Source organism: Hippopotamus amphibius, chromosome 4 (assembly GCF_030028045.1).
Source record: "Hippopotamus amphibius kiboko isolate mHipAmp2 chromosome 4, mHipAmp2.hap2, whole genome shotgun sequence".
Lineage (NCBI taxonomy): Eukaryota > Metazoa > Chordata > Mammalia > Artiodactyla > Hippopotamidae > Hippopotamus > Hippopotamus amphibius.
In genome coordinates, this window is record NC_080189.1 from 119,929,659 (window position 1) to 119,943,815 (window position 14,157).

Below are 14,157 nucleotides of genomic sequence, written 5' to 3' on the forward strand. Positions count from 1 at the left end.
CTGGAAACATTGTCTAGTTACCCAGCAATGGAGGCTTAAGGAAGGGATGGATGGGCTCTCTACCAAGCATCCTGTGGCCCGGTAGTGAGCCATGGGGGCCAACACACATTCCCACGAGAATCAAAATGGTGATGACACTTATTACTAATACATGTGTGATTCCCTCTGCTCCTCTCAGTGATCTTAAGATGAATCATAGAACTCTGTTTGCCTATTTTTATCCAGAATGCTTGGCTTTTAAAAATACACAAGATTAGGGATTAGGCAAAGGTCCCTATGTTCCCTTTCACATCTAAGGATATATGCCAACTCAGAGTTCATAGGGGCAGTGGGGAGAGACTGCATACCTTGGGCCATTTGGCTACTAGTTTACCAATGACTATTATCTCCACAATTCTGACATCAGGATGAGAGGAAAACAGTTAATGTTTTTTAAGCCTGATTTCCACCTGGCCATGGTGGGGGGTGCCTTTGGACACTATACACCTCTATGTTATAGCCCCCAGTACTGAAAATATTATGAGTACTGGTGTATTGTCTATGTGAACTCCAACTCACATCAGCCTCAAGCCGTGATGCAGTCAGGGTCATTTTAGTGGGGCATATGGAAGACTGTAAACCTACCAGACTACCAGTGCCTAGAGATTTATCTCCAAAAACAACTACTAAGCAAAGAAAAACAAATGCTTGCCCTCTTCGCTGAGTTTAGGTAAGCCAAACACCTCTGTGAGATTATTTTTCCATTAAATAACTGAGTCAACCTGTGTATATGGCTTTACGTGCCTACAGACTTAGTTACAGGCAGCTTAATGCTGCTGTACAGATCAGGACACTGACCTTATCAGACACTGTGACTGCCATAGAGACTGCTGCCCAAGCAGATGGAAACAGGTATGAAGCAATTCATATTGCAAATGCCCTTCAGCATCCCTGTCCACACAGATGATCAGGATCAGTTTGCCTTCAGAGTAAGGGTTGCAATACACCTTTAATGTCCTTCCACAAGGCCATGAGCAGGAAGAATTGCCATACACAGATGGAGCAACAGACTTCCAGTATATTGGTGACATCCTCCTGGTGGGCCCAGGCATGTGTACTACACCACAAGGACCGATACTATGTTGACTTATACTCAAGCAACAAAGCCGGGTCATTAATAGGGACATGGACAAGGACTTTGTGGGAAAGCACAATATGTATCATTCTTGAGGAGATACCTGCCAATATCTGTCTTCTTAGTCACAACAAATACAAAAGAGTCCCCAAAAGCCGTGGAACTATTCTGCTGCTGGCATTCTAACATTCCCCTCAATGGGATCCTGACTGAAACCAACTATTAAGTTTCCAAAAAGGCGCCTACATTTGAATGTATCTCAACCAACAGAACAGTCTCGAGGCCATCCAACAGGTCTGCCAGGTCACACTTCCCCTCGGCCCCTTTGATCTACAATTTTACAGCTCTCAGCAACTCCTCTGTTCACCAATTAGAGTCTTTGGGAGAAGGAAATTCCACAAGATAGTGGATTAATTTGGGCTTCTGTAAGCCTAACTTCCTACAGTAGGGTGAAAGACAATTTTGAAAGACAATTATGTGCCTATTATTGGTTTAGGGGTACTGAGTGCACGAACTATGACTATGAAAATTATTACAATCTAAAATATTGACCAAAAGTTTCACAACTTTAGCTTTTATCCTCTAGTCATCTTAGGGTATTTATACTTTAGATCAAAGTATAGAATTTCTACAAAATATGTATTAAAATACAGATTTATGAACCAAAGAAAAAGATCTTTGGCTGTAATTAATTTTAAATAATTTAAAGTTACTTATAATTAGTATACTTACTGTGTCTTTTCTCTCTTTGTTTGTTTACTTGCATTTGGGATTTTGACATTGATTTTTGATGCTCACACATAAGATTTTCATCTGATGCTTTATCATGAGCTACATAAGAGATATAGTTAGTCCACTGAATAGAAAAATACATCTATTATGAAATCTCTATATATCAAATTTATAATAAGCATACAGCAACATTCTCAGTTTTCTGAAGTTATAGCAAAGTTACCATAATGCTAGATCTGATAAGATTGTGAGAGGAGTTTTAATAAATAGATGTGTTTTGAATCTTTCTCATTATCTCATAAACATTTCCAGGCATTATACATAGTTTACATTTGTCTCTATTTCTCTTAGGTTATTTATATTTTACACATCATGTAGGGGTCATAGGCCAACCAACAAAATGCATGTGTACAATTTGCTAATTACAGCGTTATTCATAATTACATGTAAATGTTCATGCATGGGAAATTGGATAAACAAGCCAATACGTGTACTATAAACTTTGTAAATTATGGTAAATAACATGGTACAAACAGTTGTATGTAGTGATGTAAAAGGAATCAAATGAACCTCTATAAACAGACTTTGAGGGACTTCGAGGAGATAATATCAAGTGGAAAAAAAAAACCCAGAAGGAGAAAGGTTGTATGGTACCTTTTAGATAAGGAAGATAGGGAAATAAGGAAATAAAATAGAGAGAGACAGAGAGAGAAAAGAGAGAGAGACAGAGAGAGAGAATTAGAGAGTTACTCACCTTTATAAAATGAAACACAAGTGAGATAGAAAACAATGTAGTTGGTTACCCACAGGGTGAAAGAGAGAGAACTGAGGAAGAAATGGTACTAAAGTAAGTATACCTTTTTGCATAGTTTTTACTTTTGGAAGCAGGGTCAGTTTCCACATGTTTCAAAAAGAAAATTAAATAACCAAAGAGGAACTAAAACTGAATGTAAACTTAAAGAAATGAACCTACTGAAAGAAAAAAAGTACTAATGCAAGTAACTCATCAATACAATAGTTGACATATACCCTCATTCATGGGCAGCAGCATGGAGCGACTGTAAACACATGACAAAATATTTTCAGTAGGCTTGTTTTCCCATACCTATAGGCGAAGCAATTCCAAAATAATTTTAGAAGCATAACAAGATGGAACAAATGAGTAAAGCTGCTGTTATTCAGAAAGAGCATTCATGAAGTGGAAGGAAGGACATACACACATGAAATGGAAGAAGGCAGAACAAGCTCTGAGGGGATGAGGTAGAATTGAAGGTTTCTAAGATTTATCATGAATTCTAAATATGTCTGTGCAGGTTTATATACACAAAGATAGATATACAGGCTAATATATGTGTACAAATACATATGTATGTGTAAGCATATATATCAAATGTGAGTATATTTAAGAAACCTGACCTGCTGGATCTTCTGTGTGATCTTTCACGCACAATCACAGACAATTATAAAAGGGGAAGAGAAGTTTCTCAGCCCAGAGACTTGATGCATCGCCAGTGCACTGCAGGCATGGGAGGTGGTTGCAGTCAAGGGCACAGCCCTCCCTCCCCCACCACTCTCTTAAGCACAATGCATTCTTAGCCCAGACATTGTCAACTGGAGGCCTCGGCACTGGGTGGGGGGGGGGGGGGGAGGTACCTGAGTGGGACACCGTACTGTTCAGTCACTGCCACTGCCTAGACCACCTTATGTGGGGGTGGATGGGACTTGAGGAAACTTTTCTCAGTTATGACTCAGTATTCAGGGTGTTTCTACTCCTATCCCTCCTACTACTACCTTCCAATAGCGTAGGGTCCATAAAATAGTAAGAGCCTTTTGTCTGGTGCTCCTTCAGCTATGAGATGACCCTCTCCTACATCTCATGCCAGTTTGCACTGATACATCTAACCCTCACCCACTGCTGTTTCAAGAGGGAAAACAGAACACTGCTATAGCTGGGGCCCTTTACTGCTTGAACTACTGTAGTACATGAATAAAGGTTTGTTACTTTTAGTTTGGCTTGTTATTTTAATTGACCAACTCAAAAAACGGCATTTCTCTATCACACAAATTGGAGCAACAAGCAGGGTAAATGAAGCTCAATGCCTTTCTGGAAGGGACACTTTGGGATGTGCTTAGTAAATCAGTGGGACATTCTGGGGTGATGTGGGGGAGGGTACCATAGGATCATTAGCTCTCACTACTGAGCGCCCCCTGGGGCACTGTGGCAGCCAGGTCAATGTGTTTTGGACAGGGCTAGCAGATCATGCAGGGTGCTCTAGGAGAGCGCTATTTTATTTTTATAGGCTCTTCAGTTCTGAGGGGGAACAAAGTTTCTTCTCTTTAGACCTCAATTCATTGGCCAAGACACCTGCTGGGTCAATCATATTAGAGATTCACCAGAGAGATTCTGAGAGAGATAGGGAAGCAATTTGTGGCTACTGATCATGGTCCACCAGCAATGAGATCTAAAGTCGTGGGAGACCCTGCATTTTGAGTTGTACCCATTAAGTATTGTTAGCTCTAAGCTTGCTCCTGGAACTGATAGCCTATAACACAATGAGTTACCAAAACTTATGCTTCAGTGAAAAAAAAAAAAGAGAGTCATGGGATCACTTTTCCCAGTAGCAAAAGAGATCTTAGACCTGGTAGTTTGCCTCCATATTTTTCTTTAATTAATCTTATTTTTAGCTGCACTGGATTTTAGTTGTGGCACGCAGGATCTTTCGTTGCAGCGTGCCAGCTCTTTGCTGTGGCACATGGGCTTTTCTCTAATTGTAAAGTGGGCTCCAGACTGCATGAACTCTGTAGTTTTGGCACGTGGGCTTCTCTCTAGTTGTAACTGCAGCTCAGTAATTGAAGCACTAAACATGGACTTAGTTGCCCTGTGGCATCTGGGATCTTAGTTCCCCAACCAGGGATCGAACCCATTTCCCCTGCATTGCGTGGTGGATTCTTAACCACTGGATCACCACGGAAGTCCCTGTCTCCATAGTGAAGGGATTAATCTTGTTACACTTAGTGAAGGAGAAGGTCAAACATACTGTTGGGACTGTCACTACAAAACACCTTCCTTAGAGAGTCCTGACAGCAGTCATGTTGGCTAAGGAGGTAGAAGAAAAGTGGGGAATGAAAAAACCAAACATCTGAAACTCTCTCCTTCCTCAGCTGGCTACTATTTTGTTTCTGACAGGATGACCAATCTGTGATGAGTTCTCTAATACTGAAAAACATGTTTGGATCACCACTGCAGAAGTGACAGTGTCCCTTTGTGCCACGTTGGTGGTCCCAGGGTCTACACTGATGGAGTGAGGACAGTGAGATTTTTAACCTGATTGATTCATTCATGCCACCCTTGGTAGACAGATATCAGGCTCAAGCAAACCTCCTCATAAGGTCAGGTCACTGGGCACTACGCAATCTGCATATTAACTGACGAACTGCTGGACCTGGAATAGCACCTACTGCAGTGACTGACCAACAGTGAAAGCAATGTGAAAACGGTAATCAGTAACCTGCTCCTGGACAACGTAGGCCTAGATCTCTAGAAGAGCTCTATGGGTGACTATCCAATAATGAGGTGTCAAAGAGGTAGGCTGATGGACTCACTACCAAGGAACTCATGGCCTGGCAGTGGGCTAAGGGATGTCTAAAAGGAAGGAACTAGGATCCATGTGGGGATGACCCCTATGACTAATACAAGTGCTATTGCTCAGCTCTTTCCATTGAATCTTGACATGTGTCCGAGAGCCCACCAATCTTTATCAAAACTCTCTGTTTTCCAGGGTGGGCTGGGGTGGGATGAATTGGGAGATTGGAATTGCAATATATACATTACTAATAAGAAAAAAAAATCAAATTGTACACTTTAAATATATGCAGTTTATTGTATGTCAATTGTATCTCAATAAAAGTTCTTAAAGAAAAATAAAAAAACAACTCTCTGCCTTTAAAAATGAACAAGACTATGAATTAGATCAGGTCCCTCTGTCCCCAGTGGGAACATTAGGACCTATGCTAAGGTCAGAGTTTAATGGGGAAGTAGGAAAGAATTGAATTTCTTGGGTCTTTTGGATACTGGGGCTATGTGACTGTGATCTCAATTCCTGACACCAGTATGATAGAGAAATACATTATGTTCACTGGGTAGGGGTGAGGGATCTGGGTAAGGGTCCCGGGCCATTGGGTCTGAGGACATTACCAATGTGATCCTTACCCAGATCCAACAATGGGTGTGGACACCCCTTTAGATCACTACAAATTTCCATTTTTATGGTCCCACTAATATACGTATCTTTAGAATAGATGAAATGTCAGTGTGAACCCCTGCTTCATATTAACTCTTGACAGGAACTGCTGCAGTTAGGGCCATTTCTGTTGGCATGTGTTAGACTGTGAACCTGTCTAATTACCAGTGCCTAGTGCCTTTGTCTCCCAAGATACTTGCCAGGAGAAGAAAAATGACTGCTTCATGAAGTGAAAGTTCTCCATGAGACTATTTAACTATTCAAAAACTCAATCAACTTGTGCCCACAGCTTTAGGTGCACACTCACTCAGTTGATATATGCAGCTCAGTGTCATAGTGTAGCCCTTACATCTATGGTATCTGACATTGTGACTGTGATACAGGCTACTGTCTGAAGTTGAAGGAACTTGGTATGCAGCAGTCGATAGAACGAATGCCCTTTTCAGCATCCCTTCATTGTGGATGATCATGATCGGTATACCTTTTTGTGGGTTGTCTGCCCTACACCACTACCATACTCCCAAAGGGCTACCAAAATTCTCCAAATATCTGTCATCAATGCAAAAGTGATGATATGAAAACATCCCATGCTCACAGGGTGCAACAGACTTCCACTCTATGGATGATACTGTCTTAGGGCCCAACATGGGCACTACTAAACAAAGACTGGATGCCCCAAAGACCCACCTACAACTCAGTGGGGCCATTATTATAGACAAGGTAGTTACCTGGCACCCTAATAAAATTTCTGAGCATGATCTGTAAGGGTCATGATATCTCATTCCAGAGAAGAGTGCCAAGTGTTGGTCCTCTCTACTTCCACAAATAAAAAGAAGGCCTAGTGATTGGTGGGACAATTAAGCAATTTACACTCTCACATTCCCATGTATGGTCCGTGATGGCACCTATCTATGGGATAATTAGAAAGGTCACTTCCTTTCAGTGAGGCCACGACCAAGAGGATACCATGGAGGTCCTCCAACAGGCCACCAGACTGCCCTTCCCCTACACCCTCCTAATCCCTATTTGCTCGTTGAGTTATAGAACTCAGCAACATTTCCCTTTACCAGTTGGAGGTTGTGGCAGAAGACACTGACATGGGTCAGAGGCACCCCTTTGGGCTTTCAAACCCATATCTCTAGGAGTCAGTTGAAAGGTAAACACCCTTTAAGAGCCATTTCCTGGCCTGTTATAGGGTCATGGTAGATACTGAGTGGCTGACCTATGACCAAGGGATCAGAAATACCAAGCAAAGGGTATGAATAATTTTGCCTTTGTTCTCTAGTTATCTTAGGGTATTCACACTTTAAGTCAAAGTATATAAGATTTCTATAAAATACACGTTCAAATACATATTCACAAACCATACAAAAATAATCTTCTGATGAGTTTAATTTAAAATAATTTAAAATTATCTATGGGCTTCCCTGGTGGCCCAGTGGTTAAGAATCTGCCTGCCAATGCAGGGGACACGAGTTTAAGTCCTTGTCCGGGAAGATCCTACATGCTGCAGAGCAACTAAGCCCATGCACCAAAACTACTGAGCCCATGTGTCGCAACTACTGAAGCCCACGTGCCTAGAGTCCGTGCTCTGCAACAAGAGAAGTCACCGCAATAAGAAACCCACGAATCGCAATGAAGATAGCCTCCGCTCTCCTCAGCTAGAGAAAGCCCACGCATAGCAACAAAGACCCAGTGCAGCCAATAAAATAAAAATAAATTAAAAAATTATTTTTAAAAAATAAAGTTATCTGTAATTATTATACTTACCACTGAGTCCTTCTCCTTTAGAAGGTCCTTGTTTCTTTACTTCCAGTTGCATTTCTGACATTGAGTCTCGATGTTCAAGCACAGGATTTCCATCTGGTACTTTAGTATGAACTATATAAAGAGAGGCATTTAGCCCAATAAATGGAAAAATCGATATACTGTTTGATTCTATACTTTCCAATTACTGATGAACGTACATTAGCATTTTCTCACATGTCAAAAAGTTATATGTAAATTATTATAATGCTGGATTGATATGAAAAATGGTAAGAAGAGTTTTAATGGATGGGTACTGAAACTGTCTCATCCTTTTTTTAATATTCATAGGTTTCAAATATGTTCCAATTTGGTCTCTAGTTTTCTTAACACTTTAGGTTAAAACATAGTCATAAACCAAACTGTGAAAAGGTATATGCACAAGATTATTCATTACAGCATATCTGCAACTGCAAGATAATCAAAACTATTTACATGTGCAAATGTAGGAGACTGGTTCAGGCATATACTATAAACTATGATAATATCAACTATGGTATTCAGTATGGTCAAAATAACTGTACATACAACTGTAAAAGGAAAGAAAAAGATCCCACAAACTAACTTGGAGGAATTTCTAGTATATCATGTTAAGTGAAATAAGAAACTGATAGAATATCTAGTATATTATCTTTTGGGAAAGAACAAAAAGGAAACAAAAAAAATTAGAAAGTTATCTTTACAAAATGAAACATAAGAAAGATAAAAAAAACAGAAAACAAAATAGTTTGTTACCAAAGACATTGCAGACCATGCTCAATGAACTGCACTTGATGACTACTGTTAGTGCTAAGTTTGTCCGTGACATTGATAAGACAGCTTATAATGTAATGATTTTTTGAGACTCATTTTTAACGAAAATGTATGTAAAGCTCTCAAGATTGCTTTGCCGGTGACCTGAAGAGACTAGTTCGACTGGGGTACTTCTCCTCTATCATTAAGGAGGTAATTTGTGAAACTTGGTGAGAAGATGTGTCACAACAGACTCCCTCATTCAGAGTGCTTTGATAGTGGCCACTCTGCCCAAGAAAGGGGAGAGGGCAATGATGTGAACACTTGATTCCCTCTCCTTCCCTGGCTTCTTTCTCAGGTTTGGCCCTCTTATGATGAATTTCCTGACACTGATAAAAGGTGTTTTAACCACCTGTATAGCCATCTGGAAGACTGATAAGCCACTCTGATGGTCCTCTGGATCAACAATGAGCAGCAAGAACAGTAGATGATGACACTGGTAACCAGACTCAGATTTCCAGTGTCATTTGTGCCAGCTTTGCTGGTATCCTAGCTCAATTAAACCTCCGTAAAAGGTGATGTCAATTGATTCACAAGACAATAGAACCAGCAACAGATAGATATCATTTGGCCAGTGAAGAAAGTGACCTAAAAATGGTAATCAGGAGCCCACTTATGGATGATCTGGTTAAGTGGTTTCCCAAGGAAATCTCTGGGTCTAGTTACTCAACAATGGGATCTCAAGGAGAACACTGATGAACTCTCCACCAAGGAATTCATGGCCAGGTAGTGGTCCATAGCTGACCCAACACACAGACACTCTAGAGTCAAAATGATGATGACATCTAACTCAAATGCTCTTCCTTCTGCATTTCCCAGTGAATCTTGAGATGAATCTAAGACACAAGCCCCCCACCACTACTTTTATCCAACCTCTCAATTTTCTATATAAACAAGAATTAAGGTTAGGCTAAGCTCCTTATCTCCACAGTTGTGACATGAGGCTATGTGCTAAGGTCATACTTCAATGGAGAGATATGTGAGAATTGCATATCTGCGCCTTTTGGACACTGATGCACACATGACTAAGATCTCCACAAGCACGGACATTACGATGAGGAGGAAACAGATAATGCTCACTGGTTTTTGATCTGAGCTCACCAAGTGGGATCTTTATCCAAATCCAACTACACGCATGTCCCTACATGCTACTAAAAAATCTCCATTGTTATAGCTTCTATAACTGAATGTACCCTAAGCCCTGATGGGAACTACTGCATTTTAGGGGCATTTTAGTGGTGCATGTGGAAAACCAGTGCCTAGCACCTTTACTATCCAAAAACAAAGCATTGTTCTTATTGCTGATCTTAATGAAACAAAAGTTCTCCATGAGGTTATTTCTCCATTCATAAGCCATTTAGGTCTGTGTGTAAGGCCTTGGGTGCCTAGAGACTCAATTGATCATCATTGGCTCAGTGCCAATATACAGCTCTGGACACTGGTGTCACATAGTCCTGTGACCTTCAGAGAGGTTTGCTGCCCAAGTTGAGTGAAGTAAGTATGCAGCAATTGATATCACAAGTGCCCTTTTTAACATTCTTGTTCACACAAATGACCAGGATCAGTCTGCCTTATGTGGAATGGGTTGCAACATACCTTTAATGTCCTTCCACAAGCCCCTGACCTAGAAAAAGCCCTGCTCCAAGACTGAATACTAACATTCCACTATATTGATGACATCCTCCACTGTATCCAGACAAGAGTACTACCCAATAAGGACTGGATTCCATGATGACCCACATGTGACAACACAACTGGGTCATTAAGGTGAACAAGGTACAAGGACCTAGTACCAAACTGATATCTCTGGGGACAAAGTGGAAGGGGGTATATTGTCTCACTCCAAGCTCCAAGGAACTAAGCTTTTTTTCTTCTCCACCCCCTCAAAACACAAAGGAAGTCAAGCTTTTCTTCCAAGCACTCCAAAGAGCCAAGCTTATCTCTGTCTCTACCTCAGCAAACACAAAGGATACTCAGTGTAGGTGTGTGTATGAATATCTGTATGTATATGTGCACATATATGTATACATATGTATATACAGGAGTTCAAATACAGGCCAAAATCCTATGTTTGATTTTACAGGTCCAACCATAGACAATTACAAGATCTCTACCTGACAGTTCTCATGGAGGAATACTTCTCATCCCACAGCAAATTGGATGCGATCCAGTAAACTTTAGACACTGGAGGTAGTTGCAGTGGAGGACTAAGGCCCATCTGCACTATGTTCTTATGCATTCTGGATTCCTATAGCAGATGCCTCCATCAGAGGCCTCCTTGTGAAAGCGGGAGGGATCAGCTGATACAATGTACTTTTCAGGTGCCTCTGTGTAGACCACTATACTCCCGGAACCTAAAGATACTTTCCTCAGTTACTACTTAGTATTCAGGACTTTTACACTCCTAGCTATTCTACATCAATAGCCACAAGGTTCCTAGGGTCATAAACGAGCCAGATCCTTTTCTTTGGGGCTCCTTCAGATATGAGGTAATCTTCCCCCAACCCTTACTCCCATCTTCATTGATACATTTGACCCTTGCCTGGTTTGGTTCTATGGGGAAAATGAAACATTGATGGAGCTGGGACCCTTTTCTGTTTAGACTCTTGCTTAAACTATTACAGGGAGTACATAAAAGCTTAATTGTTACCTTCAATTTGGCTTGCTATCTCAATTGACCAAGTCAAAACCCGTAGCTTTCTCTGACAGATTGGCACAGAGAACAAAGTAGTCAATAAAGTAAAATTCCTTTCTGGAAGGAGTACTTTGAGAGGTGCTAGTGAGACTCTTTCAGGGCATGCTGATGGGTCATTTGCAAGAGTCAAAGGGTGCCACAGGACACATCACCAGTCAGGCTAATGTGTCTCTGGCAGTGCTAGTGGACACCGTGGGGCTCTCCAGGAGAGTACCATCATATTGTATATGTGCAACTCTACTCACATTCTTCCAAGCCCTGGTGGAAATTACTGAACTTAAGGCCATGCTAGAGGAGCATAAGATTGTGAACTGACCCGATTACAAGCACCTAGTACCTCTGTCTCCCAAAAATCTGCATGGGAAAGAAAAAGAAATAACTGCCCTCTTTAACTGAGCTTAATGCAGCAAAAGTCTCCTTGAGACTATATCCCTATTCAAAACCTCATCTGACTTGTGTACCTGACCTTGAGTTCACAGATACTCATTTGATTTTGGCTGTTCAATCAACAGGACAGCCTTGGCATCAGTGGCATCTGACTGTGTGACTGTTGTAGAAACTTGTCCAGAGTGTGGGAACTTGTTATGCAGCAATCGATATCACAAACGCCCTTTTCAGTACCCCTCTGAATGGGAATGTTCCGATCAGTTCATCTTTATATGGAATGGATACAATTCACCATTCATACCCTTCCACAACTCTATCTGAATTTCCTATCTGTCATCAATGTATCATAACGTGGTAAATCTCCAGACTTTCCAGAGGAGGAACTAGCCCTCTACTCTACTGACAATATCATCCTATTGAGCCCAGAGAAGGGAACTGCCCAACAAGGGCTGAGCACTCTCCTGACACACACGTGGCAACTTGCTGGGCCACTTTTATAGAAAACGTGCAAGCACTCAAGTGAGATTCCTGGGCATGATCTGGGTATGGTGTCTCATTGTCTCATTCCATGGGAGAAGACTGGCTTTGACCCTCTCTGCTCCAGCAGAGAGGCCCAGGGACTGATGGAACTATTTACCTACTTTCATCCTCAATGCCACCCCTCTAAACGGTTACAAGAAAGGTCATTTCCTTTCAATGGGGCCAGAAGGATGACCTAGAAGCCCTCCAATAAGCCACCTCTAGGCTACCCTTCCTTTTGGCCCCTCTGATCCATTTTGCCTTTTGAGTTACAGATCTCAGCAATCTCTCTATTCACCAATTGGAGCTTAAGGCATAAGGGCACTGCCACAGGCCAGAGGCACCTGCTGGAGGTTTTAATTCATCATGTCTAGGAACAGCTGGCTGAAAGGCACACGTCCTCTGCTGCTATGGAACGGATCCCACAGCGTGTAAGCTATGAATGATGAATATTTTAAGAACACAGATTCTCAGTTGTTAAGTTTATAAGTTTTGTGGGGAATTATGGACTTACTGTGTCACCTGCATTCGTGCTGTGTAAAAAATAAATACAAGGATTCTTTTAACTAGTTCAAAAAAAAATATGCCCAAATACATATTCATGAACCAAAGAAAAAAGGTCTTCTGATGAGTACACTTTAAAATAATTTAGTCATTTATAATTATTATACTTACTAACGAGACTTTCATCTCCAGAAGGTTTTTGTTTCTCTACATGCATTTCTGTTTCTGACTTTGAGTCTTGATGCTTAAACATAAGATTTTCATCTGACACATCATCATGGGCTACATAAAGAGACACATTCAGTGCATTAAACAGAAAAACAGCTCTATTGTGAAATCCCTACATATCAAATTTATACATGTTTAGCAGTATTGTCTTTCATTTTTATAAATATAAAATATAAGTAAATTACCATAATGCTAGACCTGACATGAAATTTGTGAGAAAAACTGTAATGTAAGACTCACTATTGCATAAATATTTGTTGGCATCAAATATATTTTATATCAGTCCCTATTGTTTTAGATAATTATAGCTTAGGTTAATATATACTCATAGACCAAACGATGAAAATGTATATGTAAAGGTTATTCATTACACCATATTTTTAATCTCAAAATATTCAAAAGCACCTAAATGTACTAGCATATGAGATTGGTTGAATAACAAGGTACATACTATAAATTAGGGTACTATATATTACTGTGTACAAAGAGTTACACATAAAGCTAAAAAAAGATATTTATGGGCTTCCTAGGTGGCGCAGTGGTTAAGAATCTGCCTGTCAATGCAGGGGACACGGGTTCGATCCCTAGGCCAGGAAGATCTCACATGCCGCGGAGCAACTAAGCCCATGTGCCACAACTATTGAGCCTGTGCTTTAGAGCCCATGGGCCACAACTATTGAGCCCATGTGCCGCAACTACTGAAGCCCACACGCCTAAAGCCCATGCTCCTCAGCAAGAGAAGCCATGGCAATGAGGAGCCTGTGTACCACAGCAAAGAGTAGCCCCCATTCGCTGCAACTAGAGAAAGCCCGTGTGCAGCAACGAAGAGCCAACACAGCCAATAAATAAATAAATAAATAAATAAATAAATAAATAAATAAATTTATATTAAAAAAAGACATTTATAATCCAACTTGGAGGGACTGCTAGGAAACAGGTTAAGTGTAGAAAAAACAGAAAGAGAAGATATCAAGTATGCTATCTTTTAGGAAAGAAAAGAATGGGGAATAGAAAATATAAGATACTTACCTTTAGAAAAAGAAATACTGGAAAGGTAAACCAGAAAATGTAGTTGGTCACCTAAAGTTGCATGCAGAATTAGACACAATAACTACTGTTAAACCTAAACATGTCCCTGG

At 40.7% G+C, this 14,157-nt stretch overlaps 1 protein-coding gene across 1 annotated transcript in view; it reads right to left on the minus strand.

The window, feature by feature from the left end:
* Positions 1-14,157, minus strand: part of CCDC7 (coiled-coil domain containing 7) — a 239,592-nt gene that overhangs the window by 97,926 nt on the left and 127,509 nt on the right. Inside the window, exons 17-19 of the mRNA XM_057731790.1 lie at positions 12,962-13,072; positions 7,858-7,968; positions 1,847-1,945 (exon numbers count right to left, since the gene is read on the minus strand). Of these exons, the coding sequence (XP_057587773.1) occupies positions 1,847-1,945; positions 7,858-7,968; positions 12,962-13,072 (321 nt within the window). The remainder of the gene's footprint in view (positions 1-1,846; positions 1,946-7,857; positions 7,969-12,961; positions 13,073-14,157) is intronic.